A 13,474-nucleotide genomic window follows, 5' to 3' on the forward strand; every position below is an offset into this window, starting at 1 on the left:
TCTTTTAAAAATTTGGCTTGGTTATTTTTGCCAATTTAGCTGTCAAGATAATCTTTGTTTTGAGACAGGGTCTCACTCTGTCACCCAGGCAGGAATGCAGTGGCATGATCTCAGTCCACTGAGACCTCTACCTCCTGGGTTCAAGTGATTCTCCTGCCTCAGCCTCCCTAGTAGTTAGGATTACAGGCACGCACCACCATGTCTGGCTAATTTTTGTATTTTTAGTAGAGATGGGATTTTGCCACGTTGGCCAGGCTGGTCTTGAACTCCTGACCTCAAGTGATGCGCCCGGCCAAGATAAATTTTAGAATCATTTTATGGTACAACATAAAGTGGTATTTTGGTTAGAATTACAGAAAACCTAAAAACTAAATGTTAACTGGGGCTAAAGAGTAGAAATGCCAGCACCGCACTGGTAGGTGTTCCATCTAGATTATTTCTTTCAGGTCTATTCAGACCTGCTCTGCCCACTCTGCTTTTTAGAGCCTTTGCCGTGTTTTAACTTGGTTATACTCTGACTTCAGGTATGCTTTTCAGTTGCAGTTCAAGTATACTGTCTAATTCCTATTTGTCTTTGTAGACTTTTCTCTTTCATGCCCTTTACCAGTTCTGGAAACGTTTCAGCCATTCTCATCCCTTGCACCTTCTCTCGTCTTTCTTGCAGTTGTCTAACTGCCGTTTACCTGTCCAGTGAGATTTTTTAAAAATTTCAGTTACTATAGTTGTACTTTCTGGAAGTCCCATGTACAGGGAGAGTAAGAGCATTGTCTGTGGAGCCACACTGCTTGGGTTTAAATCCCAGGTCAGTTGCTGCCTACCTGTGTGACCCTGGAAAGTTATTCAGGCCATGCCTCAGTTTCCTCATTTGTAAAATAGGAATGCTAACAATATCTTACATCATAAGGTTGTTGTGAAGATTGAAGAAGTTAATATAGGTAATGGTGCTCTGGAACAGTCTAATGATATGCTATTTGGCAATAAGCACTTCAAAAGATGGTCAGTGTCATTGATGCCAATCAAAACATGTCATACCTGTTAAGATGGCTAGAATCAAAAAGTAGGAAAATACGTGTTGGCAAGGATGTGCAGAAAATGGAACCTTCGCATGTGGTTGCTGTTGAAAGCAGTCTGGAAGCTCCTCAGAAAGTTATCACAATTCCACTCCTGAGTATGTAGGCAGGATAATTGAAAACACATGCTCATACCAAACGTTGTACAGGCATAGCAGCATTATTAGTAGCCCAAAGGTGGAAACAACCCAGATGTCCATCAACAAGTGAATGCATGAAATGTGGTATAGCCATACAATAGAATATCAAGCCATGAAAATGCACAAATACATAGAGGATAGACCTTGGAAACATTATGGTAAGTGCAAGAAGCCCGATACCAAAGGCTGCATAGTGTATGAATCCCATTATATGAAATACCCAAAACAGGCAAATCCAGAGAGACAAAGTCAGAGGCGCCCATGGGCTGAGGGGGCAGTGACTGCTAATGGGTATGGGATTGATGGAGTGATACACGACTCTGAAATATACCAAGAACCACAAATGGGTGCATTTTATGGTGTGAAATATACCTGAAAAAGAGCAAAAGGCAGTCACAAGTAACAGTTTCTGCAGAAAGCATGTTTCCCTCTTCTCTAGGACGGAGGAAACAAGTTGAGTTTCTCAGAACCTCAGTCTCTCAGGGCCCGAACTCAGGCCCCCAAGGTGGGGGAGCTACACAGCTGGTACTCATTTCTACAAGGAGGCAAAAGTAGCACAGATGTGAAGCAGCCAAAACAATCCAGAGACTGGGCTTTCACCGTGTTGCCCAGGCTGGTCTCAAACTCCAGGGCTCAAGTGATCCACTCACCTCGGCCTCCCAAGTGCTGAGATTAGAGGCGTGAGCCACTGAGCCTGGCCGACTTTCTTATATGATAAAAAATACATATGCCTTGGCCCACAAGCCAGTGGAAGCATTCCCATTACAGTCAGGAATATAAAGGGTGCTCTCTCTCAGCTATTGTTTTAGAAATACTAGCCACCCCTTATCCCCCCACCCCCCCAAAAAAAATTTGAAAGGGAAAAACCTTTTCTATATAACTGTATATGTAGAAAGCCCAAAAGAATAGAAAATCTACAGACAATATGAATTTTGTAAAGTAGCAAGTTAAACAAGATTCAGTGAACCAAAGCACTTAAAAGTTATAACTGAATACTTAAGTTACAATAACAAAAACTAGAACAAATAAGACCTAAACTTGGCTGGGTGCAGTATAATCCATGTCTGTAAACCCAGCACTTTGGGAAGCCAAGATGGGAGCATTGTTTGAGCCAAGGTGTTCTAGACCGGCCTAGGCAACATAGTGAGACCCCCTTCTGTACAAAAATTTTTAAAAAATTAGCCAGGTGTGGTGACGTGTGCCCGTAATCCCAGGTACTTGGGAGGATGAGGTGGGAGGATTGCTTGAGCCTGGGAGGTCGAGGCTGCAGTGAGCTGCCATCATGTCACTGGACTCCAGCCTGGGTGACAGAATGAGACCCTGTCTTAGAAAAAAACCACACACCCCAAAACCCCAAACTTATGTAAAACTTTCAAACCTACATAAAAACGAAAACATCGCTGTGAAAGTATAATAGCAGCATGCTGAGGGCTAGGAAAACTCAGTGGCAGTGGGATATCAGCTTTCTACATTTCATAGGTTTGACGTGATCCTGAGATAAAACTTTTGACCGAGAGATACGCAAGGTGATTCTGACCGTGCAACCTAATAAGAACAGCAAAAATAACCTAGGAAAAAGCAGTGAGGAAGGTTGCTAGCCCTATGAGATGTTACATGTCGAGAAGCCTACGTAAATGAATGTTTAGTGTTGGCCCAGGAATAGAACAATGGAAAAGTTTAAAATCCGGAAATCGATCCATGTGTATTTGGAAATTTAGTGATTGATAAAGATAGAATTTTAAATCAGTGGAAAAAATTACTTCCAACAAGTGGTATTTTGACAATGGAACCACCATGTGGAAAGGATAAAATTGGATCCATCCTGCATACTGTACATTTAAATTCCAAATAAATTAGAAACCCAGACATAAAAAGGGAAACCTGCAGAGCACAGCAGCTTGCACCTGGAGTCCCAGCTATTCCGGAAGCTGATGTAGGAGGGTCACTTGAGGCCAGGAGCTTGAGACCAGCAGGACCCCATCTCTTCAAAGACGTTTAAAGTTCCAAAGACAGTGTAGGTAAATTCCTTGACCGAATTGGGAAAACTTCGCTACCTGGCAGTCAAGGGAGAAACTGATCAAGTGTTGATATTTCATATATATGAAATCTTAAGGACAACCTAATAGAAAAATGGGCAGAAAATATGAATAGCTCACAGGAAAAAAACAAATGGCTCAAACATATGAACAAAAAGATTCTCCATCTGATGTATTGTACCATTGCTTACCTAGAGACTGGCAAAAATCCAGGAGTTTGACCACATATACTGTTGGTTAGGCTGTAGGGGAAAAAGGCATTCTCAAACATTGCTAGTAGGAATGAAAAACGTGGAATTCCTATGGAAGGAAGTTGGAACTATCTAGCGAGATTATATATGCTGCTTTAGCAATCCTACTTCTGAAATCTCCCCAAAACGAAAGTGACACATGCACAAGACTTCATTGTAGCACTCTTTGTATTTTGTGTGTGTGTGGTTTTCTTGGGGTTTTGTTGGTACAGCACTACTTGTAAAAGGCAAAGATTGGAAACCACCCAGATGTCCATCAGTACATCTTTACAGTGGAGTACTGTGGGGAAGATAAACACACCAAGGTGCAAAACAGTGTGGCTAGTATGCTAGCTTTTATGTAGAGTGTGTATGTACTGTGTGCACATATACATATTTGAAAATGGATTGCACATAGTAACTTATATGGGAAGGGTGGGGAACAAGGATTGGACAGGTTAGATTAGACCCCTCTGAAGGCACCTTGTTTTATAGTTTTTTTTTTTGAGATGGAGTCTCATTCTGTCGCCCAGGCTGGAGTGCAGTGGTGCAATCTCAGCTCACCAGAACGTCCGTCTCCCAGGCTCAAGTGATTCTCCTGCCTCAGCCTCCTGAGTAGCTGGAATTATAGGCACCTGCCACCATGCCTGGCTAATTTTTGTATTTTTAGTAGAGATAGGGTTTTGCCATGTTGGCCAGGCTGGTCTCAAACACCTGACCCTCAAGTGAGCCACCCGCCTTGGCCTCCCAAAGTGCTGGGATCACAGGTGAGAGGCACCACGTCCAGCCTATGGTTTTAACTTTGAAACCCAGTAAGTGTGGTTTTCATACACAGTATTTTGGGACCACTCTAGTGAATCTACCTTGATGACAGAAAGAACCATAAAGTGATCTTAACATTTCTTTCAATTTTATGTTAGTAAATATACTGGCATTATTTTGAAACAATGATATGTACTATAGATTAAATGTGTAAATGAAATCAGGAACCCAGATTTTCAGCTTGAGAAAGAGCTACAAGTATAAAAATGAAAGTAGTGAAGCAAAAGTCCAATCTTTACATGTATAAAGGCAAGTAATTTTGCAAGAATATGGTTTTAAAAAAAACCTTAGCGTCCGGGCATGGTGGCTCACGCCTGTAATCCCAGCACTTTGGGAGGCCGAGGTGGGTGGATCACCTGAGGTCAGGAATTCGAGACCAGCCTGGCCAACATAGTGAAACTCTACTAAAAATACAAAACATTAGCCGGGTGAGGTGACAGGTGCCTGTAGTTCCAGCTACACGGGAGGCTGAGGCAGGAGAATCTCTTGAACCTGGGAGGTGGAGCTTGCAGTGAGCTGAGATCTCGCCAGTGCATTCCAGCCTAGGCAACAGCGTGAGACTTGGTCTCAGAACAAATCCTTAGTGGAGTAAATTCTGTCATCTCAGGGTATCTATCCATTTTCCTGACTTTTCAAGGTGTTGGAAAGTTTTGCTGAGTCATAAGGCTCTTTTCAACAGCTCTGATGGGCCGTTTATCCTCACTCCCACTCTACCTAGCTCTGTTCCTTTCTTCTCTTCCACTGTGTCTGAATTTGACAGGGTCCCGGTCTCAGTGGTATTGTTCAAAGAGTTTATAATGTTACCCTTCTGGGTAATTTTTGCTTCATACATCTCCATCCAATCAATGCATTTCAGGTGTGGCAGAGAGATTTTTGGGGGTGGTGGTACAAGACAGGAATAACCCTTAAGTCACAATAAAGGCCTCCACAAGGAGTTTTTACATTCACTTCATTTTAGTAATCCTCATTTCCCTTTCCTACGTCATGTAATTTGTGCAATTTTTTTTTTTAGATGGCTATTCATATGAAAAGGAAGCAATAGAAAATTGGATCAGCAAAAAGAAACGTACAAGTCCCATGACAAATCTTGTTCTTCCTTCAGCGGTACTAACACCAAATAGGACTCTGAAAATGGCCATCAATAGATGGCTGGAGACACACCAAAAGTAAAATTGTTGATAGTGTATTGTTTATATTTTCAGTGGTCTCATTTGAATGATTTACAGGTAAATATTAATCAGACATTATTAAAAGCAAAACAGGAAAAAGGTAAACTTAAATTTAGTTACCTATAAAAATTGTGAATTTTCATTCTTTAAAAACACATGGACTTACTATAAAAGCCTTTTTGTACTAGTGAAAAAAGTCTTCAGCTATGTAGAAATAAAGTTATACTTTAAATTGCAGTGCCCTAATTTTTTTAAATGCCTCTTAATATCATTCCCAACAGTGCCCACATTTATTCTTGTTAGATGTAGGTCATCTCTATAACTGAAGATTGGACTGCTCTAGAATAATAGATGTTTACATTCTAGTTAATAGCCATTTATTCAATAACTCTTTGGAGCCCTTTTAAAGAGAATTTGTAGCAAAATGGTTGTAGATTGTTTGTTTATGATTAAATTGAGAAAAATCACTTCAAATGTTTAAGCAATTTTTTTGGATTTTAAGTTTTCAGGATCATGATTTTCTTATTTTCCAAACCTAGGTATGGGTTAGGTGAAATGAATCCTGAGTAAGTTGACTTTGCTGAAATATATAAAGTGGCAAACTCTAGCCTCCCTTCAGAATGAAGAATTATTAAAAGTTCTCACATATAATTCTAAGCTGGAGTAACTATACTAAGGCATCTTTCCACAATAGCCTGATATGTTCACTCCAGAAAAAAACTTCAGGTTCAGGAAGTGAAGGTGGTGCTAACTTCTTACTTGCCTGTCCAAAGTTGTTACATTTGGAAGCTATCCGCGGGAAGCTTGTTAGAACTGCACCCTCAGTGCAGGCTGGGTCTCTGGGCCTGCACTGTTTGTTACCCCCAAAACTCGCAATGGAGACTTGTTCAAGAATGTTGAAACTTGGAAATAAAAAGGGAAAAGCAATGTAAATACAGGAAAAGGCTGACTACACATTTTATAACCTCATAGCTAAGCATGTTCACAGAAAGGCAGCAAGCCTTGCTAACATGGAAATCTCCAAACACCATTTCTTTATAATTCTTTGTCAACATTTTAACTTAGTGTATTACTAAACTTTGTTAACCTTTATGTCATAACTAGGATTCATGATAAATGGTTCTAGAAAACTATTTTTTATTCATATGACATGCTTCTCACATTCTTACTATTGAGGACTAGAAAGGCTGGAAGCATGTTCTTGGTGTTTTTCTGTTGTATTCTTTTAGAGTCTCAGTCTGTCGCCCAGACTGGAATGCAGTGGTATGATCTTGGCTCACTACAACCTCCGCCTCCTGGGTTCAAGCAATTCTCCTGCCTCAGCCTCCCGGGTAGTAGCTGTGATTACAGGTGCGTGCCATGATGCCCAGCAACTTTTTGTATTTTTAGTACAGACAAGGTTTCACCATGTCGGCTAGGCTGGTCTCGAACTCCTGAGCTCATGATCTACCTGTCTCACCCTCCCAAGGTGTTGGGATTACAGGCGTGAGCCACCAGGCCCAGCCGTTTTTCTGTTGTATTGTTTAGGGAAAGTATGCTAATTTCAACAGAGCACTTTTTAAACTTAAAAGAACTTACCATTGGTCCAACTGTCTCTGTTTTGATAAACAGACTTATTTTCCGATGGAGGTTAGCTGTTTTTTAAATAAAAGTTATTAAAATCATTCAAAGTCATTGCTAGAAAATGCAAAAAGCCATTTTTAAAAGAAGTGTTAAGGTATTTTGCTTTTTGTTTTTGGAGACGGAGTCTTGCTCTGTTGCCAGGCTGGAGTGCAGTGGCATGATCTCGGCTCACTGCAACCTCTGCCTCCTGGCTTCAAGCGATTCTCCTGCTCAGCCTCCTGAGTAGCTGGGACTAAAGGCACACACCACCACACCCAGCTAATTTTTGTATTTTTAGTAGAGACGGGATTTCACCACGTTGGCCAGGATGGTGTCTGTCTATCTATCTATCTCCTGACCTCATGATCCGCCCACCTTGGCCTCCCAAAGTGGTGGGATTACAGGCATGAGCCACCATGCCCAGCCAGTATTTTGCTTTCTTTTATACTTTACCAGGATAGTTTCTTGTAAAACAAAACTACTGAAAACTAAGATGCCAATAATTTACCTAATTGACACACTTCTTTTTGTATAAAGCAAACCAAAGCTGAACAACTGTTTTCCATATAAGCAAACCAAAACCATCAGTAAGAGGGGACATGACACAGCCCCCATGCTGGGCACTCCAGACCCCACTGTTTGTTAGTTCAGGGCAATGTGGAGCAGCAACACCTACCCACCACCCAGTCTTGTTGGGACTGACCATTAGCTTTCTATGGATGTGTCACCTCTTCCTGGCTGGGCCAAGTACCTCACTTACCTTTACTAAGTATATATCAAAATCACAATGTACAATAACATACGAGAATATTCTTGTTAGCTCCTTTACAGGAAAAATCATCTAATGACAAGAATTATGTATTAGGCGATACTTTCCTTCCCATCCCATTTTTGTTTTTAACCTTCCATTAAATATAAAGCTCTAAAGGACTGAAACTACTTAGTCTTGCTAGCAATAGCAGTGACTAGATAATAACCTGAGGTATTATGATGTTTAAGATTCCAAGAATGTTATCACAGTACAACACAGTTTAATGTTCTCTCTCATATTACTTTGAAAAGTGTAGGCATAAAGACAAACATACTTTTAACTGAAAGATAATACAAATGTGTTAAAGAACAAACTGTCATAACAGTGTTCAGTGTATTGCCAAAGTGTTTGAGAATTGCAGTAGTAAAGATGTCCTGCTGCCAGTAAAAACAGACACCAAGATGTCTTGAAACACATAGGAAGTATATATTGCTTTCCTGCATGCTTGCTTTCTATTTGAGGCAAAAAGACTAATTTGGCCCTTGAGTATTGTGGAATTTCTAGCAGCTGTCACCCTTATTCTGAAATTATAAAACGAAATTAAATATGCATTTTGTAGTGTTAATATAAAATATGCTTTTCACTATTCCCTCTAGGGTAACAAGGATTAAAAGCAACAGAGATAGCTGTCATCAGGCTGTTCTCTTCTTATCCACTGACTCATTTAGTGCAGAACACATTCTATTAATAGTCTTTATTCCATATGGAAAAGTACAGTAGTTGTGCAGAAACAAAACTAACAAAAGAGTAAGACTTTCACAAATATTAAAGAAAATAAATAAGCCATAGTAGTTACAGCAAAACTCATGGAAAGCCTATAAAAATGATAAAGCTGTCCATACGAAGTACAATTGTACACACAGGAACAACCATTGAAGAATGACATCAGAGGTTCCTATTTGTACAAAACCATAATGATGTTCACAGGAACTTCATTACAACGACTCATTTTAAAACATTCTGCAAATATATAACTTCCTTCTCCTCAATTTTAGAAAATAAATTTCACATCAACATATAAAACAAATACACTCCTACCTCTCTCAAATTAGCATTTTAACATCTTCCAATAAGACACCATTTTCATATAAAAATACCTTTAAACCAAGGTTCATTCCTGTACCTTATCTTTACAAATGAATTAATACATCAGCTTGAACTTAAGTAGCACCTCAAAGGTGTTCATATAAATGAGATAAAGTGCTGTTACTGGTATACTGTTAACATGCCGTAATAATACATCATTCAGTGCAATAACCAGCATGGATGAAGCTTATAGAGAACATGCAAATCATGACGGGGGTTTTCTTTTTTGTTTTTAGATTAACTACATTGAAATAGTTCTATTTACAAGTCAATAAAACTGGGCTATTTAAATATATACAACATGTGACTATAAAGTACTAATTGTACAACAAAACAAAAGCAACAACCAGTCCTACCTTTAGTATCTAAATTAAATATTGTCCTTAGAGGAGCTTGGAAGGATTGTTCCAGAGCACTATCATTGTTAAAAGCAGTTTGGAAACCAGGTGAGAGCTAACTTTTAAGCGCCACTAAAAATGCTGGTCTTAGCTAAAATTTAGCTTGAATCCACTTGACCACCACTCATGATTCCAAATGGCTTATACTGTTTCCAAATATCAAAAACACCTTCAAGCACAAATATAGGTTCCAAAAAAAGGTGCTATAAAAATATATGAATAAGAACCATAACACAGAAATAAGCGTTTAATCCCTTTATAGAAACTGCTATGAAGGGAACAATACTTAGGTGTTCTCATATTTTGCTTAAAAAAATTGGCTGCGTTTACAGTCACACTTAATATTTAGCTAGAAATCACTCAGAACTTAATTTTTATGTATATATTAAATGGGATTTGACTCAATGGAACTGTAACTGTAAAATTCCATTGTTTCCAGAATACATCCCTCGGATGTACATCACTTGGGCATGAGTTAAACCTGTCACTCTTTAACAACAGACACATTTATTCTCTAAGTAGGTACTGTGATTTTACCGCATAGCAAAGGCAAGGAGGAAAGTGACAAAAGCCAAACAATTTCGTAAGTGAAAGTCATTAGTTAATGTCTTCTGGGCTGTCTCAAAAGTTTAAGTTGATATAGTTTTCAATTCTGTTTAGCATTCTTATTTATGGTGACTTCTAGCTATTAAAGAAGTTTTATCCCACATTTTAGATATATCAATGGCATCAGATCCACCCCAAAGGAAAAAAAAGGGCTAAAAAATAATTTTTCTGATGAAAAAACTATTTAATTTACCACCAGGATTAAACACACTTTTCCCAATTCCACAAATGGAGCTTTCTTAAGGCTCATACATTTGACTCTATGAATGATCGCTTTGGTTTGGCTGCAGTGAGGTGGCTCCTGTGGGCTTCATTACTGATATGAGGCTGCTGTTTGGAGATACTTTCCTGGTACAGGTGAGAAACAGTCTTAGTTATCCTGTTCTCTTGACAGTGGACTGGAATTTGGCACTTGTTTTCTTCTAGCTCCTTCACCTGTGCCCCATTGTGGACACTTGCACTCAGGGTAGAAACGGAACAGGTTTTGGCTTGGTTATTACATCCTCCCGCTTGCACGAGGGAGGGCTTCTCAGTGGCAGCAGACTGCAGGCCAGCTGCAGATGTGTTTGTCAGCAGCCGCTCTGGAGCCGGACAGTGCCAGGCGCGGCTTGCAGGATTGCTCTGCTGTTGAAACCTCGCAGTCTTATCCATGATGCCCATGAATGGCGTGTTGCGGGGTCTGTGCTCCGCTGTACCGCTCTGAACGTGGGTTACAACCTTGTCTTTAATTCGAGTATCTGGTCCTTGGACCTTGAAGCCATCTGAAAAACTGCTGCTCGAAGTCAAACTACTGGTTGAACTTGACATCTTTATGCTGCTGGATGGAGACCCAGAAGAGCCTGAGCTGGTGAGGGAAGCTGGGTGTCTCATGTCGCTGCTGGTCGCCAACCCACCTTGGTTTGGAGGGGCTGCATCCACAGGCATGGAGGAATGACACAGAAGCCTCTCTGTGGTTTTTGTCTTACTTGGTAAAGGGTGCGCAGAGCCACTATCACCACGCTGCAGGTGGACATTCTGGCTGGGGCCCAGCCGATCCCCAAAGTGGCCACAACCAGCTCCGGTAGTGAAAGTACCTGTTCCCTCTAAATGCTGGGTTCTGCTCCCAGCAGGTGTGGCAGCAATTCTCCCTGGCATGGGACTCGGAGGAGGGTTCTGAGAAGAGATCTGAACTTTTGTGCTGCCATTTCTCAAGGCTGACTGGCCAGAGCCCAGGTGCTGGCTGGTTTTCACGATCTGGGCCTGCTTGGAGGGCTGCAGGACCAACCCTGGCTGGGCCACAGGCTCTCTCAGGGGCTTACCAATTCCTGCCCTGCTCTGCGGCGATACCGGCCTTCCTTTGGACTGTAACCCCTCTTGAAGGTTTCGGATATATGGGGAAGGGACAGATGAGGATGGCTGGGATCTGGGAGTCGGGGAAACAGATTCTTCCTGGGGAGAAGTTTCTTCCTCTTCAGTCTCCTCAGGGTGAAAGTGGTCACTTAAGCCAGGGGTTGGGGCGTCCTCTTCGTTTTCGGAGTCATTGGGTGGAGCTGGTGGCAGTCCCTGCTGTTTTTGCTGTTGACTCCTCTGGAGTTGCTTGCACTCCTCTTCTACACGGGCCAGAAGCCTCTTGATTTCCTGATTGGTGGGACAGAGTTTCACAGCCTCTTGCAGGTCAGCGAGAGCTGCCACGAATTGCCTTCGTAGGAAAATGTAAGGTAACATTACAAGTCACACACAAACATGCTCAGAGTGTAACTGTTCATAAAAGAGCTGTGCTCAAAGGAAAGAGAAGGTAGCAAGTGAGTTTTGAACACTTACAGTGGTGGCCAGGACCCATTTAACCAGCCCAGAGTTACTCAGCTAAGTGGCAGTGCTAAATTCTAATCTAGATGGGTGTGACTCCACAGCCCTGCTCTCCATAAAGACCACTGGGCCAGGAATAAGGGGAAGCATGAGTCAGTGGCGCCAGAATCATTTTAATATTGCTACCATCCCGTGGTAACACTGTGCCCACCTCTCATTCAACAGGCTTATATCACTCTTCCCCTCCCCCCGAATTTCCTAATGCCCCTAGTTGGCAGTTTCCCTGAAATACAGACTAAACTAGGTAGGAAGTTCATGTTGCAGTAAGTTTCACCTGGGGGGAAGGGTGGGAAGGAATAATTACTGAGATGTCAGGAGAAAATAGAAGTTTACTCATCACTGATAATGTCCACTGCCCTGCCTCTTGGAAGCAGGTAGTAATACTAATTCAGTATTTAAAAGGATGAGAGGCACCTGAGCCTCTCTACAGCAAAACCTCCCCAAATTCAACAGGCAGGTTTGATCCCACAGGAAAAAAGTCTTCTCTACACACAAAGGTAACTATGGACAGTACCTGCTGTTTCTCTTCGCTCTTGCTCTGGCATAAAAGGCTTCATAGGACTTGGGCTTCATTTCGAGAGCCTTGGAAGCAAATTCCTCTGCCATGCCAAAGTCCTGGTGTCAACAAGAAATACAGGTGTCAGAAGCACTGTGGACACAAGATTATGGGAAGCCCTTCTGGTTTTGTTAGAAAGGGAAGAAGCGCCCTAAGGCACAGCCAGAGAGGGAGGAAGGGAAAGGTCTGTTTTCTGTTCATTTTTGAAGTGAGGAGATAATGACAGTTGATTAATATCATTAGGAGAATAATCCACTACAGAAAACAGTGGTAGTAACAGTGCCCCAGAAGGCCAGAGGGTGGAACCTCACACCCCAGTGGAGGGGCAGCCTCAGGAGTGCAGACGCTGCATCCATTCTGGCAGCGGGGCACAGAAGCGGGCAGCTCAACAGACTGGGGCAGGAGGATGCAGTTAAAAAAAAAAGGAAGTACAACTGAAACAGATCTACTAGTTACAAACTGACTATGAGTTCCCCACGACTGGTTACAAATGAGTTACTGGCAGATCCTCTGAGCAAACCTAACAGAAGGCAGGCCCACCACACTAGGCTTGTGTTGGACTCTCCTGAATCTGGGGATGGCAGTGCCAGCAGCATCACTGTTGGGAAGCTGCAGAGGAGCAATCTGCATTTGCTTCTCATCACTGAGGCCAAGGAAATGAAACCCAAGTGCATTCCTTCAACATCATGCGAGGAGCGTAGCAGCAGTGACTAAACGATGGTCATGGATAGGAGCTGTTTCCCACATGCCAGGTTCACGTAAATGTGCAAACAAATTGGACAGGAGGGCCCAGGATTTGGTCTCGAGAAGGGCGGGCCTTCACCTCTGGGGAAGGGCTCTGTTGCTGGAAGACTGGGTTGGAATAAAGGGGCACAGCTTACATTTGTTTTTCTTCGGCATCGAGACAGATTGAGATAGAGGGAAACTCTTAATTCATTGAAGGGTCTCATGTCCTCTCCAAATCCTTCTCGAGGAAACTTCCTTAAGGCATACTGGTACCTCTGGGCTGCCTCTTTCATCTTTCCTTTCTAGGATTCAAAAATCACAAACATTTGTCCTTTTTCAGAGGCTCTAAGATGAATAACCTCCCACACCCAGAACAC

At 41.9% G+C, this 13,474-nt stretch overlaps 2 protein-coding genes and 1 long non-coding RNA gene across 26 annotated transcripts in view; 1 reads left to right on the top strand and 2 right to left on the bottom strand.

The window, feature by feature from the left end:
- The window catches only part of WDSUB1 (WD repeat, sterile alpha motif and U-box domain containing 1), a 68,745-nt gene extending 62,804 nt beyond the window's left edge, over positions 1–5,941 (top strand). For all 9 annotated transcript variants that reach the window (XM_033231398.1, XM_033231404.1, XM_033231407.1 and 6 more), the window contains one exon: positions 5,311–5,941. In XM_033231398.1, coding sequence (XP_033087289.1) covers positions 5,311–5,468 — 158 coding nt within the window. In that variant the 3' untranslated portion in view covers positions 5,469–5,941. The remainder of the gene's footprint in view (positions 1–5,310) is intronic.
- Positions 5,942–6,299: 358 nt separating this feature from the next.
- Positions 6,300–7,963, bottom strand: LOC117094972. The gene is made up of 3 exons (XR_004441760.1): positions 7,873–7,963; positions 7,046–7,101; positions 6,300–6,369 (listed from the first exon to the last, which is right to left on the bottom strand). It is a non-coding gene; the product is annotated as an uncharacterized LOC117094972 (long non-coding RNA).
- Positions 7,964–8,559: 596 nt separating this feature from the next.
- TANC1 (tetratricopeptide repeat, ankyrin repeat and coiled-coil containing 1) overlaps positions 8,560–13,474 on the bottom strand; it is a 273,836-nt gene continuing 268,921 nt past the window's right edge. For 15 of the 16 annotated variants that reach the window (XM_033231392.1, XM_033231391.1, XM_033231396.1 and 12 more), the window contains 3 exons: positions 13,253–13,399; positions 12,330–12,430; positions 8,563–11,648 (listed from right to left, as the gene is read on the bottom strand). In XM_033231392.1, coding sequence (XP_033087283.1) covers positions 10,217–11,648; positions 12,330–12,430; positions 13,253–13,399 — 1,680 coding nt within the window. In that variant the 3' untranslated portion in view covers positions 8,563–10,216. Of the gene's footprint in view, positions 11,649–12,329; positions 12,431–13,252; positions 13,400–13,474 lie in introns of all 16 variants that reach the window. The other variant, XM_033231382.1, reaches the window with a different exon arrangement.

This window comes from Trachypithecus francoisi, unplaced genomic scaffold (assembly GCF_009764315.1).
Source record: "Trachypithecus francoisi isolate TF-2019V2 unplaced genomic scaffold, Tfra_2.0 Lachesis_group13, whole genome shotgun sequence".
NCBI classification, from domain to species: Eukaryota; Metazoa; Chordata; class Mammalia; order Primates; family Cercopithecidae; genus Trachypithecus; species Trachypithecus francoisi.